This window comes from Podarcis filfolensis, assembly GCF_964270895.1.
Source record: "Podarcis filfolensis genome assembly, chromosome: 3".
Classification (NCBI taxonomy): domain Eukaryota; kingdom Metazoa; phylum Chordata; class Lepidosauria; order Squamata; family Lacertidae; genus Podarcis; species Podarcis filfolensis.
The window spans coordinates 35,364,143-35,378,520 of record NC_139606.1 but is presented as its reverse complement, the minus strand read 5'-3'; the positions used below and the strand labels follow the sequence as shown (position 1 = coordinate 35,378,520).

At 42.8% G+C, this 14,378-nt stretch overlaps 1 protein-coding gene and 1 long non-coding RNA gene across 2 annotated transcripts in view; one reads left to right on the top strand and one right to left on the bottom strand.

Moving 5' to 3' along the window:
• The window catches only part of LOC310759902, an 89,337-nt gene that overhangs the window by 18,905 nt on the left and 56,054 nt on the right, over positions 1 to 14,378 (bottom strand). The gene's annotated exons all lie outside the window — the stretch shown is intronic.
• On the top strand, positions 957 to 11,986 carry LGSN (lengsin, lens protein with glutamine synthetase domain). Its single transcript, XM_083605758.1, has 4 exons — positions 957 to 998; positions 3,918 to 4,863; positions 6,764 to 6,930; positions 9,735 to 11,986. Exons 1-4 carry the CDS (start codon positions 972 to 974, stop codon positions 10,932 to 10,934), a joined length of 2,340 nt encoding a protein of 779 aa, XP_083461884.1. The 5' UTR covers positions 957 to 971; the 3' UTR covers positions 10,935 to 11,986.

The window sequence follows — 14,378 nt, the reverse complement described above, 5'->3', positions numbered from 1 at the left end:
GGTTTAAGAAAAAGAGGTTATGAAATTATACTTGTTTATATGTTTGTTTGTTTATGTGCTGTCAGTTGTATTGTGTTTTAATATATGTTGGAAAATCAATAAAAATTTATTAAAAAAAATATATAACCCCAAATGTTTAGATGGTTGTGCTCTCATGCCTTATCCAACCCACACTCTAAAATTTTATATGTTAACACAAAGTGGATAATACTATCTGAGCAGACTGGCTTTCCCGCTTGCAACTGCAATGACTGTGGAGCAAACAGAAACCAGTGTTAGCCCCCAAAGGGTTGTGCTAGGCTGTTCAGCTTTGTCTCTTGTCCTGCTGAGTCAGTTTAACGAAACATGCAGAACCCAAATGCCCATTTAGCAAGATGCTTTCTATCCCTTCCCATCCTGACCTACAACAATGCAGGCAAAGGCATGTACAATACGAATTTGTTCATTCAGCAAGATTCTGAACCCTTTTCACAAAGAGCCAAGCGAAACAATGGCCACCAACATCTAGCAAGGGACACACAAGGCTGATTCTATTTGGTGCTGCACCCTTTCTTGCTGTGTTGGGTTCAACAGCACTTTGCTGTTGGAATGGCCCTAAGAATTGCATCAATAGCTTGGGTTTCAGAATAGCAACAAAATAATTACATCATACAAAACAAAAGAAAAAGCTTGTGAAAAAAATAGTTGAACAAAACTGTTTTATGCTTTCTTTGTCTTGTGTTTCCTGGCAGCTGGTTGGCTACAAACATACATTTTCTCTCTAAACTATTCTAGCAAAGCACCCTCCTGGTTGCAACCCTTTCTATGGCTTCTTTCCCCCAGTTGATCATTGGCCCAGAAGAGAGGAGCTTCTGGAAATTCTGTGCTAGCTCATGTTTGTTGCAGATTGGTCCATTGTAGACACCTCCATAAATACCGGGTGCATTTCCTTAGCCATATTGAATGAGAGCTGGAACCAAAATGTGCAGGAGATGGACAAAGAAGATGCCAATGGCCAGGTAAAACATATGTGTGTTGTGAATGATGTAAACAAAACTTGCTAGGTGCATGCTTTGCTTATGAATGGTGGTGAGGAAAAAGAATCTCCATTGCACTGTTTGGTGAAAAATAGTGCACTGAAAACATTGGGATGTAACCTTAATAAGTTGGCAAGCAAGCAAACAAGCAAGCAAGCAAACAAACAAACAAATAAACAAGCAGAAGACTGATTTCAAGAAATTAGACTGAGCATGCAGTGTTAGGTAATAACTTAATCAGTCCCAAACACCATCGCTTTATGTCTTGGATCTGGAACTGCTAGACAGGCAAAGTTTGGGGTGTTTGATGCACTGTGTGCTTAGCAAGCAGCAGCATTTTCCCTTTGAAGTTAGATGTTGAGCTAAAAGCCTCCAAAGTCAGCTAGTTGTCTGTGCTAAGCTGAAAGGTTAACTATTTGTGTGCAGTACACATGTCAGGAAGGGAATTCAATTAAATCAACGCTGTCTGTGCTTCAGTGGACAAATCTAAGGCATAAGCCATCAGCAGGGCTGTCTTAAGCATATCCTGCGCCATGGTGCAAAGCTCCGTCCGTTGCCCCCCCATTTCCCAGAGTTCTTTAGGGAGGACAGCGCTGCTGGTGGGGTTGGAGGAGGCAGGCAGCGGCTGGAGGGCGGCTCCTCCGGTGGGGAAGAGGCAGAGGCTGGACGCGGTGCCTCCCAGCTAAGCTGGTCGCTTTGTGCTGCTGTGGCCACAGCAGATGGAGGCTCCGGATGCGGCGCTGCTTCGGCGCGGCATGGCAGAGGTGGGCGAGGGTGGCGAGCTGATGCTGGGAGGTGCTGCGTCCAGCCTCCGCCTCTTCCCGGGCGCCCTCCAGAACTTGGCACCCCGGCGCCCCGCGCCACTAGCCTCTATGGGTAAGACGCTCCTGGCCATCAACTTCTAATGATCTGAGTGAGAGAGAGATGAAGCAGTTGCTAAACTCTTCTACGGGGCCTTAAAATGCTGGATTATACCCCCAACTTGTGCTGTATTAGGGAAAAAAATTTCAGCAACAATTAAGACAATTTGTGTGGATCTGTCGTGGAATTCTATTCAATTTTGAGCCAGAGCAGAACTCCAATGTATAGCTAGCAGAGGAAAGACTTAAACACGTTGCAGGATCCCCCCAAAATAGACCAGAGGCAATTGTATTTCATCCAGCAGAGCTTTACTGCTACTGAAGGCAAATGAGCATAATAGTCACAAATCCAATACATTCAGGATTTCCACTGTCCATAAGAAATCCAGTTGCAGCAGACTTAACTTAAACTTGCAATAACTTAACCCACACTTTTGTGTATTGCATACAAAAAGTCAAAATGCTAAAACTGAAACTTGGTTTAAAAAAAAGAAAATATGGGGTGTCTTAGAGTTCTAAGGGAAGATGGGGTACGTGGGCCACAGCTTAGCCACCCCAGTCTTCCACCACAGAACTTTGGCACCACAATCTGCTGCCCTGTGGAGCAGCTTAGCATCAGATCATTCTAAACTCTCTGAAACACCCCCCCTCTCAAACCATACATTGTTAATGCCCAGTATTCCCATCTCTTAAATCATTTGCTTTCCAGTGTTTTTAGAGAAGGTAAAACTATCTTTCTTGTAATTCTTCTCTCTCTCTCTTGCTTTCTTTTCCTGAAGATCTCACTGGGGAGAGATGAAATATTGATGAATGTTTTCCATTCATACTTTGTATAATTTAGTTTTTTCTTCATGCTCAGCTGTGGGAACTCTGCTTCCTTTCTGATTAGCTGTTTGGTATACAGAATGCAGGATTACTTAAAGACTCAAGAAGACAATGTTTTTAAGAAAATACCTTTTGGACAAGCAAACTTTCCTAGCAGACCTCCTTTATCAAGAAATGATTGGAGACTTAATTATAATAAGAGGAAGCCTGCTACCAGCTTTGGCTGGTGGCCCAGCTGTGCCCTTATCTGGACAGGGATAGCCTAACTACGGTTGTTGTTGCTCTGGAAACCTCTAGGTTAGATTACTCCAATGCATCATATGTAGGGCTGCCTCTGAAGACGGTTCGGAAACTTCAGCTGGTACAGAATTCAGCAGCCAGGTTGGCTTACTGGGACAAGACAGTTTGAGCAAATTGCACCGATCCTGGCCTGCCAATTAGTTTCTGGGCCCAATTCAAAGTGCTGGTTTTGACTCATAAAGCCTTAAATGGCTCAGGACCACAAGACCTCAAGGACCGCCTCTCTCCATATGAACCTACCCGGACCCTGAGATTGTCCTCTGAGACCCTTCTATGTGTGCCTCCTCCATGAGAGGTCTGGAGGGTGGCAATAGGAGAACGGGTGCTTTCTGCAGTGGCTCCCTCTTTGTGGAATGCTCTCCCCAGGTAGGTTTGGCTGGCGCCTTCATGATACATCTTTAGATGCCAGGCGAAAATGTTGACATCCAATGTCCTTTTATATGTGTTGTGGAATGGGGATTATTGGTTTGTTTCCGTTCTTATTTTTGTTATGTATTTTGTGGTTTTTTAATATTGTAATTTTATGTTGTGAACTGCCCTGAGATCTATGGGTATAGAGCAGTATACAAATAGTAGTAATAATAACAATAACAATAATAATTAAGGCAGATCCCTGGGTGTCCTGCTTTCTTGTCTGACTGGTGCTAGATTGCCCATAATCTGTCAGTTTAAGAATACAAAAACAAGATGAGATATCTATATATTGGATTCTATTAAACATTTAACAGAAGAGCGAGCTATGATTAGGTTGTGGTCTAAATCCCCTTGCAGTGTGGATGTGACAATTGTGCATTGGGCCTGGGATTATGGAACGAATAAATTCCGTAAGTATGTCAAATGTATAAAGTGTGAATTAAAGAGGGCTGCATATTTCATTCGATCAGAGCATATTGTTTATATTTGCTGATGATTGCAGAGCACTGCCGGAAATGAAACTGAGGAAGTTGATGGCAACTGCATGTGTGGATTGAGAAGAAAAAGAGGAGTCAAAGTCACTGGGGAGCAGAACCTTACAACAGGATGTGAAACTATGGACACTTCTCACCCTGGAAACACTTCTGATTCTCTCTCTCATCAAAGAAAGCTTGCTCACGTCAAGCCATGTACAGATGAACTTCTTCAGAAACCACCAGGCTTCCCAGCAATGCAGGAAGCAGATGAGAGCCCTCCCAAATATTGTCATACAACAGAAGACCCACAGCAGGGCAGAGAGGAACCTCACAAAAGCAGCCCAGAAGCTCATGGGGCAATAGAAAATTTCGGCAAAGAAGACCATGCACTGAAAACAGATTTAGATGGAAAAGAAGAGAAAGTTGTGTGTCTAAATACAGCGAGAATCTGGGAGAATGCAAAAACACCAGGAAATGATAAAGAGAAACTTGACACAGCAGAGAAGGAGTGGAAGTTCCACATGACTGAGAAAAAGGACATGGACCATCATGCAGCAACCCAGGAAAAAGACGAAAGCAGAGTCTCTTTAGCTTTGGGCTCTGGAATTTCCAAAGAAACTTTGCAAGAGTTGAAAAACCTGTTGAGAGAAAGCCCGGTGCTGAGTACCAGGGTTAGGAACAGTGGCAAACCCAGGAGTCCCTCTTCCCATACACTTCCGCTGAAGTCTAGTGATAATCAAAGGAGCTACATGGAAATGTTTCACCCTCATTTAAGAGGAGGTGATCAGAAAGTCCTCTCTGGGCGCAAACCAGGAGCAGGGCTAGCAGAGAAGCCACCCCTGCTGCACAGCTCTGCTGGGTTGGATAAGCAGCCATCCGAAAGCGAAGATATGGATCATTCTCCTGGGAGGCAACAGACACATTCCCCCAATGCAGGCAGTGCTTCAGAAACTAAATTTGAGCCCACATCTGGTAAGGAAGTTAAGTCTTTGCCTGCAGCACACCATATAGGGATGGGAGTCTTCCCAGTTAAACAGAAGTATTGCCTTGTCTTGTTTTTATTGATAACACAGACTTGTGTGGTTTATGGTATACAAGGACATTGTGCATCAAAAAGGTGTGTGTGTGTATAAATGCCACAAGTGGGAGGGTCAGAGGAGCCCATTCAAACTCAGTAATTAGGGCTCGGCAGGGGAGAAGAAGGTGGGTGCCTGTGTTGTGTCATTATCAGTGGCCCCCCCCCCAATGATTTTTGCAAAAAGATAAATGCTTGCTTCCACTCCACCCCCCCCCCACCTCTGCAAAAAAATGTATCATGAAAGCATGAACTCTGAGGGGGGAAAGCTGCAGGATAGCTCTTGAAAAACAAGGACACCATGGAGATACTCCAGGCATAGGCAAACTCCGCCCTCCAGATGTTTTTGGCCTACAACTCCCATGATCCCTAGCTAGCAGGACCAGTGGTCAGGGTTGATGGGAATCCTTTGATTACTAGTCCAAAACATCTGGAGGGCCGAGTTTGCCTATGCCTGCTCTGCTCTAATGGGAGGGGGCACAGGAAGGCTTCAACCCAGATTGTCCCCAGTGAGCTTCATGGCTGAGTGAGAAATTGAACCCAAGTCTCTCAGGTCCTAGCCCAGCTCTCTAACCACTATACCACACTGGAATGAGCAGAACTTTCCTGAGCAGAACTTTTTAAAGCTAATCTTAATTAAATGCATGTAGCAGTTTTGTCTGAACAGGCTCCTTCAGATTCACCCAATCCATTGCTTGCTGCCTTGGGTGTTCCATGCAGAAAGCGAGGCTATAAACTGTAATAATAATAGACATCATTTAATAGAGAACTAGGGCTGTGTCAAGCTCTTCACCTGCACGTCACCTGGCTAACATTATTGAAACTTAATAAAGGCCCATGAAATTCCTAAAGAAATATTGCCTGAGCAGGAACACTGCAAATTCACTTTGGATTGCATGTGGATTAGGCAAAATTTGGAGACAGCTTTAATTGGCTCCAAAGTAGCACGTATCAGTCATGTGGAACTAATCTGAATAAATGAGTCCAACAAATGATTGAATCTGTGACCACCCGGAATCCAGAAAGCTAGATTTTTGCATCTTATCCAAACTATATCATAATTAGACCCCTTCAGACAACTGGTTGCATTTGCTTCCGGCAGTTTAGTGACTACAGCTGTTAATAATGAGTGAAAAACCAGCTGTCTGAGAGCAGCAGAGGCCTGTTTGAAGTCTGTGGGGCTCTGGCGGGGGGTGCATTCAGCTAGATTTTTCTCAGGGTAGCCCTATTAAAATGAATGAACGTGACTAAGCTAGGTCCATTAATTTCAATAGGCTTACTCTGAGTAAACTTCAGTTGATTACCACCTAAAATGTTTCACCATTTATACGTTGCATATACACAGACGTTATCTAGGTGTATTGCTAAGTTATTATTTGCAAAGTGTATCTTGTTGAGCCTTAAGACATGCTGCACCAGAGGCTTTTCTGCTTCACACCATTAGAATCAAGATGCTTACGTGTACAGTCGTACCTCTGGTTACGAACGCTTCTGGTTACGAACGCTTCAGGTTACAAGCTCCGCTAACCCGGAGGTAGCTGCTCCTGGATGCGAACGGAAATCGCTCGCTGGAGGCGCACGCGCAGCGGGAGACCCTATTAGCGAAAGCACGCCTCAGGATAATGACAGTTTCAGCTTAAGAACGGACCTCTGAAACGAATTAAGTTCGTAACCAGAGGTACCACCGTACTGATCTTTGTGTGGGATCGCGCGCTGCATTGAAAAGATATACCAGCGTGGACATGTTGATGGCAAATATTTAAATTTTGACCTGATCAAGTGTATTTTCATTTTTAGAACACAGCAGAGATCCCAGTGTAAAGAGCATTCCCCTTCACTTGGTCTCTGAGATTGAGCGCATTAAAGAACAGATGTCCAGAGACAATATACGTTTTGTCAGGTTTGAAGCAGCCGACCTTCATGGCGTGTCAAGATCGAAGAGCATCCCGTCTCGTTTTTTCCGGGTACGTTTATCCATCCCCTGTAGCAAGTCTTCTTCTGTGTTCCCAGGCCATGAAGAGACAACTTGTTATACCACAGACCTTTGCCATGTACAATACAATTCCAGTTTACACAACATATATTTCCTCCTTTGTTCATTGGTACCCCATAAGGCTTACCGTATTTTTTGCACCATAACACTCACTTTTTTCCTCCTAGAAAGTAAGGGGAAATGTGTTATGGAGGGAATGCCTACAGGTGGCATGCCTACGGATTTTCCTCCTCTAAAAACTACGTGCGTGTTATGGTGTTATAGAGCGAAAAATATGGTATTTCATTTCCTCCCTGCTGCCCCCCTGCCAAAGCGGTCATTCCTCAGCCCTGAAGAAATGCAAATCTAATTAAGAGAACTTGTCAGTGTTGATTCTTTACACACCCAAGACTCGCCTTCCCCCAGATTTATCATTCTTTTTCTAAACATTTGCAACATGCACAAGAATCCTGTTTTATTTGACATCGGCAAATTGCAGGAGGAGGCCAAGAGCAAATTACAAAAGGCACTGAAGTGATAGCATGGGAATCATTCTAGTTTGGAAGTATTCCCTTTTCAGCGATTAAATCAGATAAGAAAATACCGTTGTATGCATGACGGCTTAATAATAATATTGGTGATGCTGGTGTTCCAATAAATATGAGTCATATTATGAAGCATTTGGTAGCAGCTGTATAGAAAGTAGTGACCTCTAAGGGCCTTTTGGTGTATTGTTTATGTGATACTCAGCATGGATGGTTTATATGCTGCATTTTAGCTATAACCGTGTCATGAATATTTCAGGTTCCATTGAGTGAAAATATATACTGGCATTACTGGAAACCTAGTAAAACCTTGCTTTCATTCTAAACTTCTTTGAAGCCCCAAAGGCAATTTTCTCTTAATTTTGTCCTTACATCTTGCTGTAGTTTTGAAGCTATGGGCTCAGATCCAATTTTCTTTCACTGATGCCATTTAGGCATTAGCAGAAATGAACTCTCTTCCAGGGAATTTAATGCTCTTGAAAGGCGATGGGGTAATGGGACCATCTTTTCACCCATCACTCAATTCAAAGTGCAGGGAGCCAGGCTCACCCTTTTCAAATTAACCTGAACTTGTCTGATATATCCCCAACCCAAGCTCAAATTAAAGTAGAAGTGAAAGTGTAAATCATCTGATGTTCTTCAAAATAAAATAAAAAATAAGTTGGAATGTAAGATGAGCACAGGTGTGCAGGACTAGGTCTAACCGCATGTACAATATTACAGGTTACTGACATAGGATGCTGTTGGATTCTTGAAAGGAGCTTTTGATCCATCGTATGCCTCTGCTAATAGAGAGAGGAGGCAGTTATTAGGAATTCTATTCCCCCTTTGCAGAACCAAAGGACTAGTTGGTTGCCTGCCTCCCATCCAGGTGGTTCTGTTTCTACCTGCACATTTCCATACTTGATTGTTGGACTGCTGCACGTCTTCTTATCTTTCTGCCTTCATTTATTGTCACATTGACAAGTTGTTTGATGGGTTTGGGGTGCTTTTCAAACATGTTTCAATTCCCCCCTCTTTCAGGTTATGACCTCTTTCATTCCCCTCAAGTGTTGGGGGACCTCCCAGAACAAGGTGGAATGTGGGGTGGGGGCCTGTAAAGGGAATAACGAATAAGATAAATCACCTCCCCTCTTCTCCCATTTGTGAAGGTGTCTGCAGGATCACGAGCCCTTCCCTGAAACCAAGGGCACCAGTTGGATTCCACCTATTGTCGGGTTGGCCAATGTCACCTGTTAACAAATTTGTTGGATTATTTTGTTCCAGTTACCTGCTGAAATCCTTTGGGTATGCAGGGCAAACTAGTATTAAGGGAGTGAACCTTGGAGCAGATGTTTTCTGTTGCAATCACACACACACACGCTTGTATGTAAGGAAACTAAACTTGTAGATACGGAAAATAGATACTTGGATAGAAAAGTTCCCAGTTCTAGTCTAGCTAACTAGTCTATAGTAGAATAAGGAAGGCATGAGGTCCAAGAGGGAAGTATGAGAAGTAGGAAGAAGTTGTAAACAGGGTGCAACCTGAGACGCAGCTGGTTGCTAACCTTTCACAGAGGAAGTTCACCGAAGACTTAGTGAACTATACCACAATCCAGAGAACCACACAACCAAAATGCTCACTGGGCCTTTTTATTTCCCAACCCTATTGGCAACCTCCAATGTACTCTGTGTGTGCCTGTTCAAAAAAAAGATGCTAGAGGTCCCAATGGACACTTAGAAATCTTTGGATCTATCTCTTGTGAGATACAGTGCATAACTCCCTTATGGAACAAGTTGCTGACACCCCTGCTTTGGAAGTGCGGCCCCTTACATATCACCAAGAAAGAGGAAGTCCATCATCAGAATTAAAAGGGCAAAAGAAGACGCATATTAGCATAAAATTTGCATGTGTTAATTTATATTTATAGATTCAAATTTAGAAATATACTATAGCTGAACTAGAAATAATCTCAGTTTAATGAAAAAGATTCTGTGTCTGCTCAGTCTGCTGTCCTGGTGCTTTTAATTGTTGATGGGCTGCTTCAGGGCTCCTGCTCTCCCTTCTTAGGGTTCTGTATCTTTGAAATGGTCTTGCACCAGATAGCCCTTCAGACTATCCTCTGTAAAATCAGACACACAGCTACCCTTGCGCAGAATTTGAACTCATACAGGCATAGCATTTCTCACTGTTGTAATCATAATTGTACCTTATTATTGCAGTGTTAAAGTGACTACAGCACAATCCTAACAGTTTCTTCCCTCTGTTTAGGCCAAAGCAATCCATGGTGTTGCCATGCCCAGAGGTTACCTTGAACTTACTCTGAATCCCAAAGATAATGAAATAAACCATATAAGCGCCAGCAATTTCAACTGCGACATAATCCTGAGTCCTGAATTATCAACGTTTCGGGTTTTGCCATGGACTGAAGACACTGCTAGAGTGATCTGCGATTCCTTTGCTGTAACTGGCAACCCTTTGTTGACTTCCCCCAGGCACATAGCCAAACAACAGCTGGGGCAACTCCAAGACCACGGCTTTGCCCTGCGTTCTGCCTTCACTTACGAGTTCTGCATTTATGGCATTGCCGAAATCATCAATTCAAAGACAATCACTTTCCCCACTACAACCATGCTCAATAACCAAGACCAGTGTTTCATTCAGGAACTCATTGATGGGATGTATCACGCCGGGGCGAACATTGAGAGTTTCTCGTCTTCCACAGGACCTGGCCAAATGGAGATCTCTTTTCAGCCAGAGTTTGGCCTCAGTGCAGCCGACAGTGCCTTCACCTTCCGCACCGGCATTAAAGAAGTGGCCAAAAAGTACAATTACATTGCCAGCTTTTTCACGGAGAATGGATTTTGCAACTCAGGCATCCTCTCCCATAGCCTTTGGGATATCACTGGGGAGAATAATTTGTTTTCTTCTGGTTCTGGAGCCCCCGAGTTCACCGACATAGGGAAGAACTGGCTTGCTGGGTTATTGGTGCATTCTGCAGCTCTGAGCTGCTTGATGGCTCCAACCATTGGCTGCCGTAAACGCTACAACGTGTACCGGAAGGATTCCAAGGAGATGGTGTCTGTGAAGTGGGCATGGAATGATAACAGCTGTGCATTTAACGTCAAAAGTCACGGCGAGAAAGGAACTCGGATTGAAAGCAGGCTAGGTTCAGCAATGGCAAACCCTTACTTGGTTCTGTCTGCTACTATCGCTGCTGGTCTGGATGGCATAAGGAGAGGACTCAGTTTCCAGGAGGCATCAGAGGAAATCCAGAGCACTGCTCAGTTCAAAGTTGCAACAATCCCGCTGAAATTGGAAGATGCTCTCATTGCACTTCAGGAAGACGAGTGCATCCGGGAAGCCCTAGGTAACACCTTTGTCCGGTATTTCGTCGCTATGAAACAGTATGAGATGGAAAATGAAGAGATGGACGTGGAAAGGAATAAATTTTTAGAATATTTTATCTAGCACAAGTGCATGACATTTTGAGAGCCACTGTAGTGTCATGGCTAAGAGCCTGAGCTATGGATCAAGAAGTTTCCAGTTTGAATCCCATCTCTGCCATGAACTCATGGGGCAGTCTTAAGCAAACTGCTCTCTCTCAGCCTCAGTCCTCTCATCTGCAGCATGGGAAATAATAAAATTGACCTACCTTACAGAGTTGTTGTAAGGATCACACCCAGATAATGCAAATGCATTACTCTGAACACTTGTTAAATGCTATACAGAGTATTAGAATTGTTTATTGGTAGAAAGATTGGTTTCCATAGCTTTGTAGTAAATATAGATGCTCTTGAACAAGGCTTTTTCAGTTTCCAAAAGCTGGCATATAGAGCACCCTGATTCCTTTGCCCCAGAGTTCTGTATATGTTTGGCATACTGAAAAAAACAAAGCTGGCTAGTGAAATCCTTTGCTGCATTGTACACACTTATTTCCTGGATTGTTTCCTTCAGTACCAGTTTTGCAGTAAAGTGCTGAACTGAAGTTGTGAAAAGCTCCAGCATGAAGATCAGTCACCAATAAAAAAGGTTGTAAATAATTCCAATGCTGTTTTCTTCAGCTTTGTATACAGCAACTGGGAACCATTCACATATAAGATAAAGCCTATCCAAGTGTAGCTCTGTTCATCAGAGAGTGGTTTTATTTTAAGCTAAGTTCTAAAAGTTTTATACTTCTTAGAAGAATAATTGCTGAACTACGGCTTGGATCCTGAGTTCCATCTGGCAAACAGAAGGACTCATTCTAGACACATGGTGACGCAATCCAGTGAAGGATGTCACTGGTGGATGTGATTCTTGCCACCCCCACCCTAGAGTTGAAAGGTACCCTAACCATCCGAAGCAGATTTTGGGGGTGGGCTTCACTGGGAAGGGGGAAACTGAAAAAAGCTGCATCCTCTTCCCACCAGTGGGGTATGAATGAACCTTTGCTCACAGAATGCTCCCGCATGTAGGGATTCAGAGAATTCTACTGGAAACAGAATTGGAAATGGAAATTGCCACAATTTGCATGCTCATCAAAGGTCAGGAACAGAAATTGTCCAATTATCTATGCAGTGTTCACAGAGATAGAAGACAGATAGATGATAGATAGATAGATAGATAGATAGATAGATAGATAGATGATAGATTGATAGATGATAGATGATAGATAGATGATAGATAGATGATAGATGATAGATAAAGGTAAAGGGACCCCTGACCGTTAGGTCCAGTTGTGGACGACTCTGGGGTTGTGGCGCTCATCTCGCTTTACTGGCCGAGGGAGCCGGTGTTTGTTGGCAGACAGCTTCTGGGTCATGTGGCCAGCATTACAAAGCCACTTCTGGCGAACCAGAGCAGCGCATGGAAACACCATTTACCTTCCCACTGGAGCGGTACCTATTTATCTATTTGCACTTGACGTGCTTTCGAACTGCTAGGTGGGCAGGAGCAGGGACCGAGCAACGGCAGCTCACCACATTGCGGGAATTCAAACCGCCGACCTTCTGATTGGCAAGCCCTAGGCTCTGTGGTTTAGACCACAGCGCCACCCGCGTCCCCTAGATAGATAGATAGATAGATAGATATAGATAGATAGATCAACCCACTCATATTCACTATCTTTTTAAAGTCTGTGAATGTTACATAAATATTTTATTTTCTGCATTGTTGTTGATGTTTTCCTTCTGTCGAAATGAACCAAAGTTAATAACCCATTTGATTACATAATTGATTATGCTAGTTTCAGCCACTGGGGAGGATGAGGAGAATAATGTAGGTTTTAGCAGAAGCTGAGCTGTAGCAGAACAGAAGTGGACCTGATTGCGATGAACACAGGACAGGGCGGAAATCACTGCCTCCAAGCCTTTCTATCTAAGGAGGAGAATACTGATGTGATCAATGACCCAAAAGCAAGCATGGAAGATGGGTGGATGCATGCCTTGGTTACTAGATAACTTCCCTCTCATTCCTCATCAGACATGCTGCAGGAAAGTTTCCATTCTGTGACGCTAATGGTTTTTTGTTATTGAAAAATATTAATATTTTATGGCGCTGAATTGGTTTAAATTCAAAGTGTGAAGTTGGTCTGTTACGTTTTGTAGGAGGTCATTGGAGATACCACAAGGGATGAATGAAGCTGCATTTATTATTTAAGCTGCAAAACAATATCCATTGTAGCATGACCTGCTAGAAGCTGCATCTTCTGGAACTGATACTTTTCTTAGTAACTGGCCAAACCAACTCTGCCTTGAAACATCACATGTGAATTCGGCTCTGTCTGTTAGCTTATCTCATTAAATGCAGTAAAGCCCTTTGTACAAGTGCACCTCTCATTTCACCTGCAACCTACACATCTTTCCCTTGAACGTGGCATAAAATAACATCTTTTAAACGTAGCGCTCTAAGGAAGAAATCTGTGGAGGAATCTGCACAGCAGGGTGGATTGCTTCATTAGGTAGTTCAGAATTCTGATGGATGCCACGACGCTCTTCTCCATTAGCTTGCATCTGCTGTAGTTTAGCAACATTTTTTAAAAATGTTCCTTTCAGTAACTCTGTTAAATCCTGCAGTCACACAATGCGGACAAAATGAAACAAACTCCAAGAAACTAAAAATATTTTTTTAGACTTGTTGATTGCTTGTTACCCAAAGTTCTCCAAGTGACATACAACACATTTAAAACAAAACAAAACACAGACACATTATACCATTGATTCCTACAAAAACCCCACAATTCATTAAAAGATATATTTGCTTTATTATATATTGTTGGGGGGGGTCACATTTCTGAAGGCTCCTCTGTGTAGGTTAGAACCAATACTTCATATATCTTAGATTTTATATAGGTGCAGGAATTTATCAGTAATGTTATCCTCCATCTCCAGCCTCAAGTGGTCCTCCTTCGTGTATGGTTTAGGCTTAAAACTGAGTTATTCAAGTATTGCATTCTTTCATCGATCCATATATTTTAAATTGGAACATGCTACCTAAGTCTTTAAAGCACAACTTTTAATATCATCTGTATGCATAATGAAGAATATAAAAATTCTCATCGTTATGGAAGAGAAAATCACTTCTGCGAGATAACATAAATGGACCGTTTATCATAAGATTTTTTTTTTAAAAAAGTGACATGCTGAAACAAATTATGCTTGTGATCTTAATTTGCATGTATCTATATGACATTTGTTGGTTTCAACACTATTTATGAATAGTGTGTTTGCAACAGGGACAGAAATGTATTGTTTTGCTGAGTATAAATATGGACTGATTTGGGGCTATTGGGTTTGATTTTCAAATATAACTTAGTTCCCTGGAGTGTATTTTGTTGCATGACCCCCCAAAATAAAAGCAACAAAAGGATATTAATTCCACATCCTTTGTCTATTTTGTTGGTTGGTTGGCATCCATCGGTCTTGGGGGACAATG